This window comes from Lithobates pipiens, unplaced genomic scaffold (assembly GCF_037356315.1).
Source record: "Lithobates pipiens isolate NorthernLeopardFrog02 unplaced genomic scaffold, aLitPip1_a1.2 Scaffold_23, whole genome shotgun sequence".
Taxonomy (NCBI): domain Eukaryota; kingdom Metazoa; phylum Chordata; class Amphibia; order Anura; family Ranidae; genus Lithobates; species Lithobates pipiens.
In genome coordinates, this window is record NW_027507785.1 from 48,826,621 (window position 1) to 48,840,271 (window position 13,651).

Consider the following 13,651-nt stretch of genomic DNA (forward strand, 5'->3'; position numbering starts at 1 on the left):
AGACTCTGGATCTGCCCCTGCCTGGGGCACAGCTAAACTGGAAGATACCAAACTCAACAGCTAAAATGTGGGCACAACATTATGACGGCGCCCCTGGAAGTGATTGGATGAAGATTTATACCTTCCTGGCAGCTCTGTTCTGTGCTGAGCAGAGGAATTATTGGAAGGCTTACTGAAATAATAATGATAATAATAGATTTTGGTCTTGTTGTAAAGCAGACGCCTCCTCGTGTATTAGGAGCAGGTGACTTCTCACATTGTAATTTCTCTTCCTAACACCACTTCCTGAGCAGAGACCAGTGCGAGGAGTGTGCATGTCTAATATCGTGTGCAGAGATGATGGGGGCTGTGCATGTGCTGCTGATCCTGGGGGTGCTGCCAGGTGAGATCCGGGGGTCTGTGTATGGGGGGTGAGGGGTTCCCAACTCTATTTGAGGGTCTTTATGTTTGGCAGGGTGTTTCCACGCTATAGGGGGTCTGTATGTGGGAGCAGGCTATTCCTACAACATATAGGAGTCTCTATGTCAGGGTAGCTTGTTTTTTTTTTCTCTATGTGAGGGTCTGTTGGTGGGAGCAGAGTTGGGGATCTGCGCACGAGGAGCTGGGCACCCCACTCTTTTTGGGGTCTGCATGAGGGGGCAGGTTGTTCCCATATTGTGCAGGCATCTAAGCCATAGACAGAGGATAGATTGTTCCCATTTAATATGGGGTCTGTATGCAGGGGCAAGGTGCTCCCAACTCTACACAAGGGTCCATCCAAAGTTGAAACAACAAGGGCAGAATATTTAATACATGGAAAGTTGAAAAATTGTTCTGAAAAGTTCTGCTTTAACAACCAGCTATTCTTTACACAGAATTCAAATTGGTAATTTTTTCGACCCATCCGAATTCAAATTGTGCCAAAAATTTGGAATTTGTTAGAAAATTTATAAACAAAACGAAAATTAAATTAAAACAAAATAAGACTAAACTAAACAAAAATTCTGAAATGAAACAACGAAACGAAATTAGCCCAGGTTGGCTCCGAGGGCGGGTTTGAAAGTTCAGCTGAACTCGCGCGATTTCAAACCGGCAATGCATTCCGACTTCGAGGGGCAATTTGAGAGACATCTGTGTGGGTTCATGTGGAGCGACACGCTGAGGTCACCTTCGTGTTAGTGTTCGTATACCCAGAAGGACGGGTTTGTCTGATTGTTGCGCCGGCCCGGCACATCGGACTTCAGACTTTTACTGATGAAACGTTTGTAAGTGTGATAATTTGATTTAAGTTTTTAAATAAACCCAAAGGTTTTTACACTATTGGGGCATTTATGTTTCTTACATGCCCCGTGTATCCACTCATTGGGCTTGAATTATTATTATTATTCAGCATTTATATAGCGCCAGCAATTTACGCAGCGCTTTACAATATAAAAAGGAGACAATACAGTTACAATACAATAAAATACAAGAGGGCCCTGCTCGGAAGAGCTTACAATCTAATAGGGTGGGGCAGGTGGTACAAAAGGTTATAACTGTCGGGAATGAGATGATGGAAGTGGTAGGAGATTAGTTGGAGACGTGATTGGCTTCCCTGAATAGATGAGTTTTCAGGGATCGCCTGAAGGTAGCAAGAGTAGGGGGATAGCCGGACCAGTGGAGGTAGCGAGTTCCAGAGGATGGGAGAGGCTCTGGAGAAATCCTGGAGACGTGCATGGGAGGAGGAAACGAGAGAGCTTGAGAGTAGGAGGTCTTGAGAAGAGCGGAGGGGACGATTTGGGTGATATTTGGAGACAAGATCGGGTGGCACAGTGGTGTAGTGGTCAGCACTCTCACCTAGCAGTAAGAAGGGTCGCTGGTTCAGATCCCAACCACAACACTACCTGCCTGGAGTTTGCATGTTCTCCCTGTGCCTGCGTGGGTTTCCTCCGGGTACTCCGGTTTCCTCCCACAATCCAAAGACATGCAGGTAGGTTAATTGGCTTCTGTCCAAAATTGGCCCTAGTATATGAATGGGGACCTTGGATTGTGGGCTCCTTGAGGATAGGGACTGATGTGAGTGTGCAATGTACAGGGATAGGGACAATTGTAGACACTCACTCAGGTTGAACTGGATGGACTGGTGTCTTTATTCAACCTTACAAACTATGAAACTATGAAACTATGAAACTATAAGATTGGTGATGTAGCTCGGGGCAGAGTTGTGAATGGCTTTGTATGTTGTGGTCAGTATTTTGAATTTAATTCGCTGGGTGATTGGGAGCCAGAGTAGGGATTGGAGGAGAGGGTTGGCAGACACTGAGCGGTTGGTAAGGTGGATAAGTCTGGCAGCAGCATTCATGATAGACTAAAGAGGAGATAGGAATATCAATGAGGCGACCCGAAGAGTAGGGAGCACGCTCGGTGCGCTCTGGAAACAAGCCGTGCCTATACCACGTGCTTTCCCTGATCCTCTGTAACGGGGGGATCACGGATATCCGGTAAGAAGTGATTCTTTCTATAGCGGTGGTGGATTCAACACAGGCTTTTTTCTCATCGGCGGTTGAAGATTTGTTTCCTTTGGGGATGGACTTTATTCATTACGTTTTGCACGGGTGGATGTAATAATTATATTTATTAACGCTAAACACACATAGACTTTCGTCTTGTTTGGACATTGAATCATTTTATTGTTTTTATGGTTCACGTTTTTTTTTTCACTTATGCTTTTTTAAGATATAATTTTCAAAGAAATTGTACATATATATTTGTTCACTCGGTTTATTTGATTCACGCCGAATTCTGGATGTTTTCACAATCGGTGTGTTTCATGTATTCATTAATGGTTCACACCTGCTTTAAGTCACGGGTTTAGCGCGATTCTTCATTTTTTCTTTCATGCACAGATGTCTATTCAAATCGCCCCCTGAAGTCGCCAAAAGTAGCGCAGGAACTACTTTTGGTAATCGAAAAGCAATATCAAAAAGCAACCGATTTGGCATGCGATTTGAAGCGACACACCTTCATTATAAGCCTAGCTTGAGGATATCTCAGGGCTCCCATTTTGGAAACAGAGCCATATCAGGAGAGCTGTGTGTTCCTGCCTTGGACTGCACCCCATGTTGGGAGGGGATTCCTTGTCACAGGACTGAGAATGTCGGGACAGCTATGTGAGTCTGAGAGAACAAGAAATGGAAGGCTGGGAAGGCTGAGGCAACTGGTGACACTGGTCGGCTCTATATAGAGGCCAGGAGTGGGCCTGTGCATTTAGGTGCTGCAACTAAGGCCGAGTGAGCCTGAAGAGGCAGAAAGTTGGGAGCTGAGGGCAGTGGTGCTGCTGAAGTGTAGCCAGGTGGCTTGGTATATTTCGATTATTGTGTTCTTTTGGAGAGGATCCCCTATGTGGACAACATTACCATCGGAGAAATGTGCTTTTCATTTTAAATAACAGTGGACTGCCACGTCCTAAAATACAATTCTAGACTGGCGTAGTTCATTAAAAATGTATCACCAAAAACATGATCACCCCCCATCACAGGTAGTTCTGTGTATGGAGGTAGGATGTCACAACTCTATTAGGGGTCTGTATGTGGGGACAGGGTGTTCCCACTCTGTACATAGTTGGGGGGGGGGAGGGGCGCTGCCTTCTGGACCTTTTTCTATATTTCAGAACATATTCATGTAGTCTGTGCTCCTGAATGTGAAACTGACAAGTTACAGGTATTGGTCTCTGCTCTCTGTCAGGATCTCTACTACAGACAGTCAACAATACGATGACAATCCATGTAAGGCAGACTCCAGTAATATGGGCCACAGAGGGCGACTCCATAACCTTACCGTGTGACTACAGAATCATCGGAGAGAATGCTTCTATCGGGTCCTACAAGTGGTACAGACACATAGTGAGGAGCGGGGTGGAGGTCTCTGAGAATAATAAGAATTTCACTGGAAGACTCTCCAAAGTGGACCAAGATCAGTTCTTCCATGGACGATCGGCCGCCATCACCCTGTACCCTGTGGTGTTGTCAGACTCCGGGATGTATTACTGTGAAGTTACATTTCAAATCGGCCAACAAATATCCGGAGAAGGAAATGGGACTTTCCTCAATGTGACAGGTGAGATCTGTATTTACTGTCCTGGTTGTGTAATTATCATTATAGTCACAAAGGTAAACTTCTTATGAAAAACCTTTCCATAGACATGAAAGATCCCATTCAGAGATCAGCTGAAGGGTCCCTGAGGGGCCTACAACCTACCGACCTTCCCCATGTACAGTAAACAGGTGCAGTTAGCTAGTCTGTCACTGGGTGGCTTTGTCCCAGAATAGAATGTGGGGACAGAGAATACTGTCCCTATTGGTTAGAGACCTCCCCTAATAGGGATGTAATGAGTGAGTCGGTGCCCACATATAAGCCAGGTTGGGAGGAGCCTTAGTGCAGTTGGGGCATGGGAGCCAGATACCCCACCAGCATGCAGATTTAATCAGCTAAGTGGTGGCCCTGGGCAGGGCTGGAGGGTCAAGTAGTTCTGCACTGAGAAACGCCTGCTGTAGCCACCCTGTCTCTTATGGTGGGGGAGGCCAGAGCAGGGTGTGGGCGGGTTGAACTAGTTAGGTAGCTCCTGTCCTGGCCCGGGGAAGGCGAGGGTTCATTTTTGTTCTGCTTCCTTGGTCTTTTTGGTGGGTACTGCTCTGGGTCAGGCCCACTTGCCCGTATGATATACATTGGGGCAGCCAGAGAGATTCCCCCAGAGGCTTACAGAAATGGGAGTGCCATCGCAGCTGGGAGATGTGAGGGCTGTAAGGGATGAAGAGATCCGTAGAATTAGGAGAATGTGGTCTGTCATGGTCTTTTAACTTGGGGTTGACCATGAAGACACCAATGCTGGAGAAAGGCCTCTGAAGGACTATGATTACTGGACTACACTTTTGCAGGAATGCCGGGGCAGCACTTTGCCTATAGTTATAGTTAGGAGTAGGGAAGTATCGTGTCTTGCCTGTTGGACTGTCAAATGTCTATTTTTGCCCTTTTGCCAAGTAAAGTATTGAAATGTTGTCCTTGCCTGGTCTGAAGTTATTAAAGAGGTAGATCGTAAGTAACCAGCACACACACAGGCAACCGGTGGGTCTTAACACTCTGGGATATGAAAACATTGGTGCAGAATGGAGTAATATGAAGACACATGTGGTTACCTAGAGTAACGGAAGTGTAACAAGCAGCCTGTCGATCGCGTTTACCTGTTATAGGTGGCATGGCCTCTAGTAATTAGGGAGATGTTGTCGGCACTCCTTCCGCCAGCGGTTTGTCTCCCATAGCAACTCCAAAGTGTATGGAGTTCAAGAGTTAAATTAGGTGCACATGTGGAGCCCGCTACCTGGGAGTAGTTGTGGAAAACTATGAACGGGTTAACTGGAAAACAGTTGCATGCAATGTACAGAGTGTATGTTCATCTCTACGTGTAGAGGTCCACCTAAAGGTTGAGTATTTCCCCAGCCTTATCCCAGGGATTTGGTGAAATCAGCACAAAGTAGAGATACCCCATGTGTGTGTGGAGTGACCCTGTCCAAGGTGCAGGGCTGTCTTTAACACAGGGCAAAAGGGGCAACTGCCCCGAGCCCAGTCATCGTTGTGGGGGCCGAGGCAGCTTCCTGTTGAGCCCACACTGCCTGTAAATAGTTGATAAGTGGATTTAGGAGGGCCCAAGAAAATGTTTTCCCAGGGTCCAATTAATATTAAAGATGGCCTAATGTAGCCCAGAAGAACCCACGTGGGGCAGGTCCATGTGACCCAGTACATGGTGCCCAGCGAGTTAAGGGGGAAAACATGGAGGATGTGACATACAAACAAACCACCGCCCCACCTGCCCACAGGGGTGCAAAAGGCCTTTTAGGCCAGGCCAAGTGTCCCCTGGAGGGAGGTTATCTGCCTGGAGGACCTGGGCGATGTGTACTGAAGCCAGAGGTGAATTGCATTGATCCTGTCTCAGGAACTAAATGCAAGAAGTTGTGAACCAGACACAGATAGCCTAAGGCAAGCCAGAGCCCTCTAAATGAGTACAAATGACCCTGGGAGGGAGAGAGACTGAGTAAAGGGGAGGTGACTTGAGTGTGTGTGCTGCTTTCACATGTGACTGCTGCAGATCGTCCACTATATGTGATTGACAAAGTACTGTCAAGTGACCTCGGCTGGTATGTCTAAACTGTTGTGCCTGTAAATGTAAAACTTTGAAGTAACATCAGTACAGTGCAGCAACTCTGTTTTCTTTGTGTGGACATTCCTTTCTGCTGTATATAAAGGCTAATGGCTGGGAATGTTGTGGGAAGGCCTGTGGCATGGAGATGGGTACACTATGGCAGAGGGTTAAAGGGGTTTTAAAGGCAGAAGATTTTTTTTTTATCTTAATGCATTCTATGACCATGCATTCATGCAACCTTTTGTTTGTTTTGTGTAACAGCCTCCCTCAGCCCCCCCTAATTACTTACCTGAGCCCCTTCTCTTACCAGTGATGTCCACGAGGGTCTTAGCCGTCCGGGACTCTCCTCCTGATTGGCTGAGACACAGCAGCAGTGCCATTGGCTCCCGCAGCAGTCAATCAAAGTCAGTCAGCCAATCGGGGGAGATAAGGGGCGGGGCCGAGTCAGGGCTCCGTGTCTGACTGGACACAGGGAGCTCTGACTCAGCTCATGTGCCCCCATAGAAAGCTGCTGGGTGAGGGGGCACTGGGTAGCAGGGAGGGGCCAGGAGCAGCAAAGAGGGACCCGAGAAGAGGAGGATCGGGGCTGCTCTGTGCAAAACCAACTGCACATAGGAGGTAAGTGTAACATGTTTGCTATATTTTTTTAAGTGTGACTTTACAATCACTTTAAGGCTTCATGCAGGAGGGTCGTTGCTCTAGCAGGAAGAAGCAGGTACTTGGAGCTTTTGGCACCAACACACAGCCAGTCACGTGACACCTTATACCCATCCGACTCTAATAGAGGACAGGAAGTATGAGGGTCCTGATCATTACATATAATAGAGGACAGGAGGTATGAGGGTCCCGATCATTACATATAATGGAGGACAGGAGGTATGAGGGTCCTGATCATTCCATATAATAGAGGACAGGAGGTATGAGGGTCCTGATCATTACATCTAATGGAGGACAGGAGGTATGAGGGTCCTGATCATTCCATATAATGGAGGACAGGAGGTATGAGGGTCCTGATCATTCCATCTAATAGAGGACAGGAGGTATGAGGGTCCCGATCATTACATCTAATGGAGGACAGGAGGTATGAGGGTCCTGATCATTACATATAATGGAGGACAGGAGGTATGAGGGTCCTGATCATTACATATAATAGAGGACAGGAGGTATGAGGGTCCTGATCATTACATATAATAGAGGACAGGAGGTATGAGGGTCCTGATCATTACATATAATGGAGGACAGGAGGTATGAGGGTCCTGATCATTACATATAATAGGGGACAGGAGGTATGAGGGTCCTGATCATTACATATAATAGAGGACAGGAGGTATGAGGGTCCTGATCATTGCATCTAATAGAGGACAGGAGGTATGAGGGTCCTGATCATTACATCTAATAGAGGACAGGATGTATGAGGGTCCTGATCATTACATATAATGGAGGACAGGAGGTATGAGGGTCCTGATCATTACATATAATAGAGGACAGGAGGTATGAGGGTCCTGATCATTACATATAATGGAGGACAGGAGGTATGAGGGTCCTGATCATTACATATAATGGAGGACAGGAGGTATGAGGGTCCTGATCATTACATCTAATAGAGGACAGGAGGACATTACATCTAATGGAGGACAGGAGGTATGAGGGTCCCGATCATTACATATAATAGAGGACAGGTGGTATGAGGGTCCTGATCATTCCATCTAATAGAGGACAGGAGGTATGAGGGTCCTGATCATTACATATAATGGAGGGTAGGAGGTATGAGGGTCCTGATCATTACATATAATGGAGGACAGGAGGTATGAGGGTCCTGATCATTACATCTAATAGAGGACAGGAGGTATGAGGGTCCTGATCATTACATCTAATAGAGGACAGGAGGTATGAGGGTCCTGATCATTACATATAATGGAGGATAGGAGGTATGAGGGTCCTGATCATTACATATAATGGAGGATAGGAGGTATGAGGGTCCTGATCATTACATCTAATGGAGGACAGGAGGTATGAGGGTCCTGATCATTACATATAATGGAGGATAGGAGGTATGAGGGTCCTGATCATTACATATAATGGAGGATAGGAGGTATGAGGGTCCCGATCATTACATCTAATAGAGGACAGGAGGTATGAGGGTCCCGATCATTACATCTAATAGAGGACAGGAGGTATGAGGGTCCTGATCATTACATCTAATGGAGGACAGGAGGTATGAGGGTCCTGATCATTACATCTAATGGAGGACAGGAGGTATGAGGGTCCTGATCATTACATCTAATAGAGGACAGGAGGTATGAGGGTCCTGATCATTACATCTAATAGAGGACAGGAGGTATGAGGGTCCTGATCATTACATATAATAGAGGACAGGAGGTATGAGGGTCCTGATCATTACATCTAATAGAGGACAGGAGGTATGAGGGTCCTGATCATTACATCTAATGGAGGACAGGAGGTATGAGGGTCCTGATCATTACATATAATAGAGGACAGGAGGTATGAGGGTCCTGATCATTACATCTAATAGAGGACAGGAGGTATGAGGGTCCTGATCATTACATCTAATGGAGGACAGGAGGTATGAGGGTCCTGATCATTACATCTAATAGAGGACAGGAGGTATGAGGGTCCTGATCATTACATCTAATGGAGGACAGGAGGTATGAGGGTCCTGATCATTACATATAATGGAGGACAGGAGGTATGAGGGTCCTGATCATTACATATAATGGAGGATAGGAGGTATGAGGGTCCTGATCATTACATATAATGGAGGATAGGAGGTATGAGGGTCCTGATCATTACATATAATAGAGGACAGGAGGTATGAGGGTCCCGATCATTACATATAATAGAGGATAGGAGGTATGAGGGTCCTGATCATTACATCTAATAGAGGACAGGAGGTATGAGGGTCCTGATCATTACATCTAATGGAGGACAGGAGGTATGAGGGTCCTGATCATTACATCTAATGGAGGACAGGAGGTATGAGGGTCCTGATCATTACATATAATGGAGGACAGGAGGTATGAGGGTCCTGATCATTACATATAATAGGGGACAGGAGGTATGAGGGTCCTGATCATTACATATAATAGAGGACAGGAGGTATGAGGGTCCTGATCATTGCATCTAATAGAGGACAGGATGTATGAGGGTCCTGATCATTACATATAATGGAGGACAGGAGGTATGAGGGTCCTGATCATTACATATAATAGAGGACAGGAGGTATGAGGGTCCTGATCATTACATATAATGGAGGACAGGAGGTATGAGGGTCCTGATCATTACATATAATGGAGGACAGGAGGTATGAGGGTCCTGATCATTACATCTAATAGAGGACAGGAGGACATTACATCTAATGGAGGACAGGAGGTATGAGGGTCCCGATCATTACATATAATAGAGGACAGGTGGTATGAGGGTCCTGATCATTCCATCTAATAGAGGACAGGAGGTATGAGGGTCCTGATCATTACATATAATGGAGGGTAGGAGGTATGAGGGTCCTGATCATTACATATAATGGAGGACAGGAGGTATGAGGGTCCTGATCATTACATCTAATAGAGGACAGGAGGTATGAGGGTCCTGATCATTACATCTAATAGAGGACAGGAGGTATGAGGGTCCTGATCATTACATATAATGGAGGATAGGAGGTATGAGGGTCCTGATCATTACATATAATGGAGGATAGGAGGTATGAGGGTCCTGATCATTACATCTAATGGAGGACAGGAGGTATGAGGGTCCTGATCATTACATATAATGGAGGATAGGAGGTATGAGGGTCCTGATCATTACATATAATGGAGGATAGGAGGTATGAGGGTCCCGATCATTACATCTAATAGAGGACAGGAGGTATGAGGGTCCTGATCATTACATCTAATGGAGGACAGGAGGTATGAGGGTCCTGATCATTACATCTAATGGAGGACAGGAGGTATGAGGGTCCTGATCATTACATCTAATAGAGGACAGGAGGTATGAGGGTCCTGATCATTACATCTAATAGAGGACAGGAGGTATGAGGGTCCTGATCATTACATATAATAGAGGACAGGAGGTATGAGGGTCCTGATCATTACATCTAATAGAGGACAGGAGGTATGAGGGTCCTGATCATTACATCTAATGGAGGACAGGAGGTATGAGGGTCCTGATCATTACATATAATGGAGGATAGGAGGTATGAGGGTCCTGATCATTACATATAATGGAGGATAGGAGGTATGAGGGTCCCGATCATTACATATAATAGAGGATAGGAGGTATGAGGGTCCTGATCATTACATCTAATAGAGGACAGGAGGTATGAGGGTCCTGATCATTACATCTAATGGAGGACAGGAGGTATGAGGGTCCTGATCATTACATATAATAGAGGACAGGAGGTATGAGGGTCCTGATCATTACATCTAATGGAGGACAGGAGGTATGAGGGTCCTGATCATTACATCTAATGGAGGACAGGAGGTATGAGGGTCCTGATCATTACATCTAATGGAGGACAGGAGGTATGAGGGTCCTGATCATTACATCTAATAGAGGACAGGAGGTATGAGGGTCCTGATCATTACATCTAATGGAGGACAGGAGGTATGAGGGTCCTGATCATTACATATAATAGAGGACAGGAGGTATGAGGGTCCTGATCATTACATCTAATGGAGGACAGGAGGTATGAGGGTCCTGATCATTACATCTAATGGAGGACAGGAGGTATGAGGGTCCTGATCATTACATCTAATGGAGGACAGGAGGTATGAGGGTCCTGATCATTACATCTAATAGAGGACAGGAGGTATGAGGGTCCTGATCATTACATCTAATAGAGGACAGGAGGTATGAGGGTCCTGATCATTACATCTAATGGAGGACAGGAGGTATGAGGGTCCCGATCAATAGATATAATGGAGGACAGGAGGTATGAGGGTCCTGATCATTACATATAATGGAGGACAGGAGGTATGAGGGTCCTGATCATTACATATAATGGAGGACAGGAGGTATGAGGGTCCTGATCATTACATATAATAGAGGACAGGAGGTATGAGGATCCTGATCATTACATATAATAGAGGACAGGAGGTATGAGGGTCCTGATCATTACATATAATAGAGGACAGGAGGTATGAGGGTCCTGATCATTACATATAATAGAGGACAGGAGGTATGAGGGTCCCGATCATTACATATAATAGGTGTGAGGTTGATCCTATTTATAATCTGAGGAGATGTAAATAGTTTAGAGGTTTCTTGCTTGTTTCCTGTGTGAAGTTTTGAGTTTTGTTTCCTTTATTTCTTTCAACTCTTAATTTTTATTACTATAATAAATATACAACAGATGTTTCTTAGTATTGCTGCTACAGGGAAGAAAAACATATATAAACTGAATATGTAGGTATTAGCATTCACATCTACAATAAAATGCTGATAATGAGCTTAATCTCAGTGGTAGGAGCAATAGACTCTATGGACCCCAATGGGACCATACTGTCAGTAGGGATTGCTCCTAATCATAAAGGAGAGGGAAGGAGCGGAGTTGGAGGGTAGGAGTAAGGAAGATACTTTCATACCACAACATGTAAAGAGAGGAGGCTCAACGTTTATTAAAGTCCTTCGGTTTTACCAACCAGGCTTGCCAAATCTTTTTACGTTTTGTAGTGGTGAAGTTCTTGTGAGCCAACATTAGTTCATAGTGGGCTGAGTATTTAATCTTAATATAACATCAAAGAGATGTTGGATTTCCAAAGTTTGGATATGATGAGCCTTGCTGCTGTTAGAACATTGGCAACAATAATTCTGTAGACGAGCGGGTATATACAGTCACTTGCAAAAGTATTCACCCCCCTTGTTATTTTTCATGTTTTGCTGCCTCACATCCTGGTATCAACATGGATTGTTTGAGGATTTGCATCATTTGATTTACAGAACACGCCCACAACTGAAGATTTTTCTTCTTTTCTTGTGAAGCAAACAACAAATAGGACAAAATAACAGAAAAAGTCAATGTGCATAACTATTCACCCCCCTAAAGTCAATACTTTGTAGATTCACAGCTCCGAGTCACTTTGGATAAGTCTCTATGAGTCTTGCCACATCTCACCACTGGGATTTTTGGCCATTCCTCCTCCTTGCAAAACGGCTCCAGCTCCTTCAGGTTGGATGGTTTGCGCTTGTGAACAGCAATCTTTAAGTCTGACCACAGATTTTCTATTGGATTGAGGTCTGGGCTTTGACTAGACCATTCCAACACATTTCCATGTTTTCCCTTAAACCACTCAAGTGTTGCTTTAGCCATGTGTTTGGGGTCATTGTCCTGCTGGAAGGTGAACATCTGTCCTAGCCTCAAATCACACACCGAGTGGTACAGGTTTTGCTCAAGAATATCCCTGTATTTAGCACCATCCACCTTTACTTCAACTCTGACCAGTTTCCCAACTGCTGAAAAACATCCCCACAGCACGATGCTGCCACCACCATGTTTCACAGTGGGGATGGTGTTCTTTGGGTGAAGTGATGTGTTGGGTTTGCGCCAGACATAGCGTTTTCTTTGATGGCCAAAAGGTTCAATTTTAGTCTCATCAGACCAGAGCACCTTCCTCTGTACATCAGAGCAGATCACCTTCCTCCATACATCAGAGCAGAGCACCTTCCTCCGTACATCAGACCAGATCACCTTCCTCCATACATCAGACCAGAGCACCTTCCTCCATACATCAGACCAGATCACCTTCCTCCATACATCAGACCAGATCACCTTCCTCCATACATCAGACCAGATCACCTTCCTCCATACATTAGACCAGATCACCTTCCTCCATACATCAGACCAGATCACCTTCCTCCATACATCAGACCAGAGCACCTTCCTCCATACATTAGACCAGATCACCTTCCTCCATACATCAGAGCAGATCCCCTTCCTCCATACATCAGACAAGATCACCTTCCTCCATACATCAGAGCAGAGCACCTTCCTCCATACATCAGACCAGATCACCTTCCTCCATACATCAGACCAGATCACCTTCCTCCATACATCAGAGCAGATCACCTTCCTCCATACATCAGACCAGATCACCTTCCTCCATACATCAGACCAGAGCACCTTCCTCCATACATCAGACCAGATCACCTTCCTCCATACATCAGACCAGATCACCTTCCTCCATACATCAGACCAGATCACCTTCCTCCATACATCAGACAAGATCACCTTCCTCCATACATCAGACCAGATCACCTTCCTCCATACATCACACCAGATCACCTTCCTCCATACATCAGACCAGAGCACCTTCCTCCATACATCAGACCAGATCACCTTCCTCCATACATCAGACCAGATCACCTTCCTCCATACATCAGAGCAGATCACCTTCCTCCATACATCAGACCAGATCACCTTCCTCCATACATGCCTCTTGCTTAGGTGTTGCAGCCTCTGGGGCCTTTCACAAAGGTGTGTCTATG

General features: G+C 45.5%; 1 protein-coding gene across 1 annotated transcript in view; it reads left to right on the forward strand.

The window, feature by feature from the left end:
- Positions 1 to 264: 264 nt before the first annotated feature.
- The window catches only part of LOC143926950 (uncharacterized), a 29,857-nt gene continuing 16,470 nt past the window's right edge, over positions 265 to 13,651 (forward strand). Inside the window, exons 1-2 of the mRNA XM_077450980.1 lie at positions 265 to 382; positions 3,703 to 4,074. Coding sequence (XP_077307106.1) covers positions 337 to 382; positions 3,703 to 4,074 — 418 coding nt within the window. The 5' untranslated portion in view covers positions 265 to 336. The remainder of the gene's footprint in view (positions 383 to 3,702; positions 4,075 to 13,651) is intronic.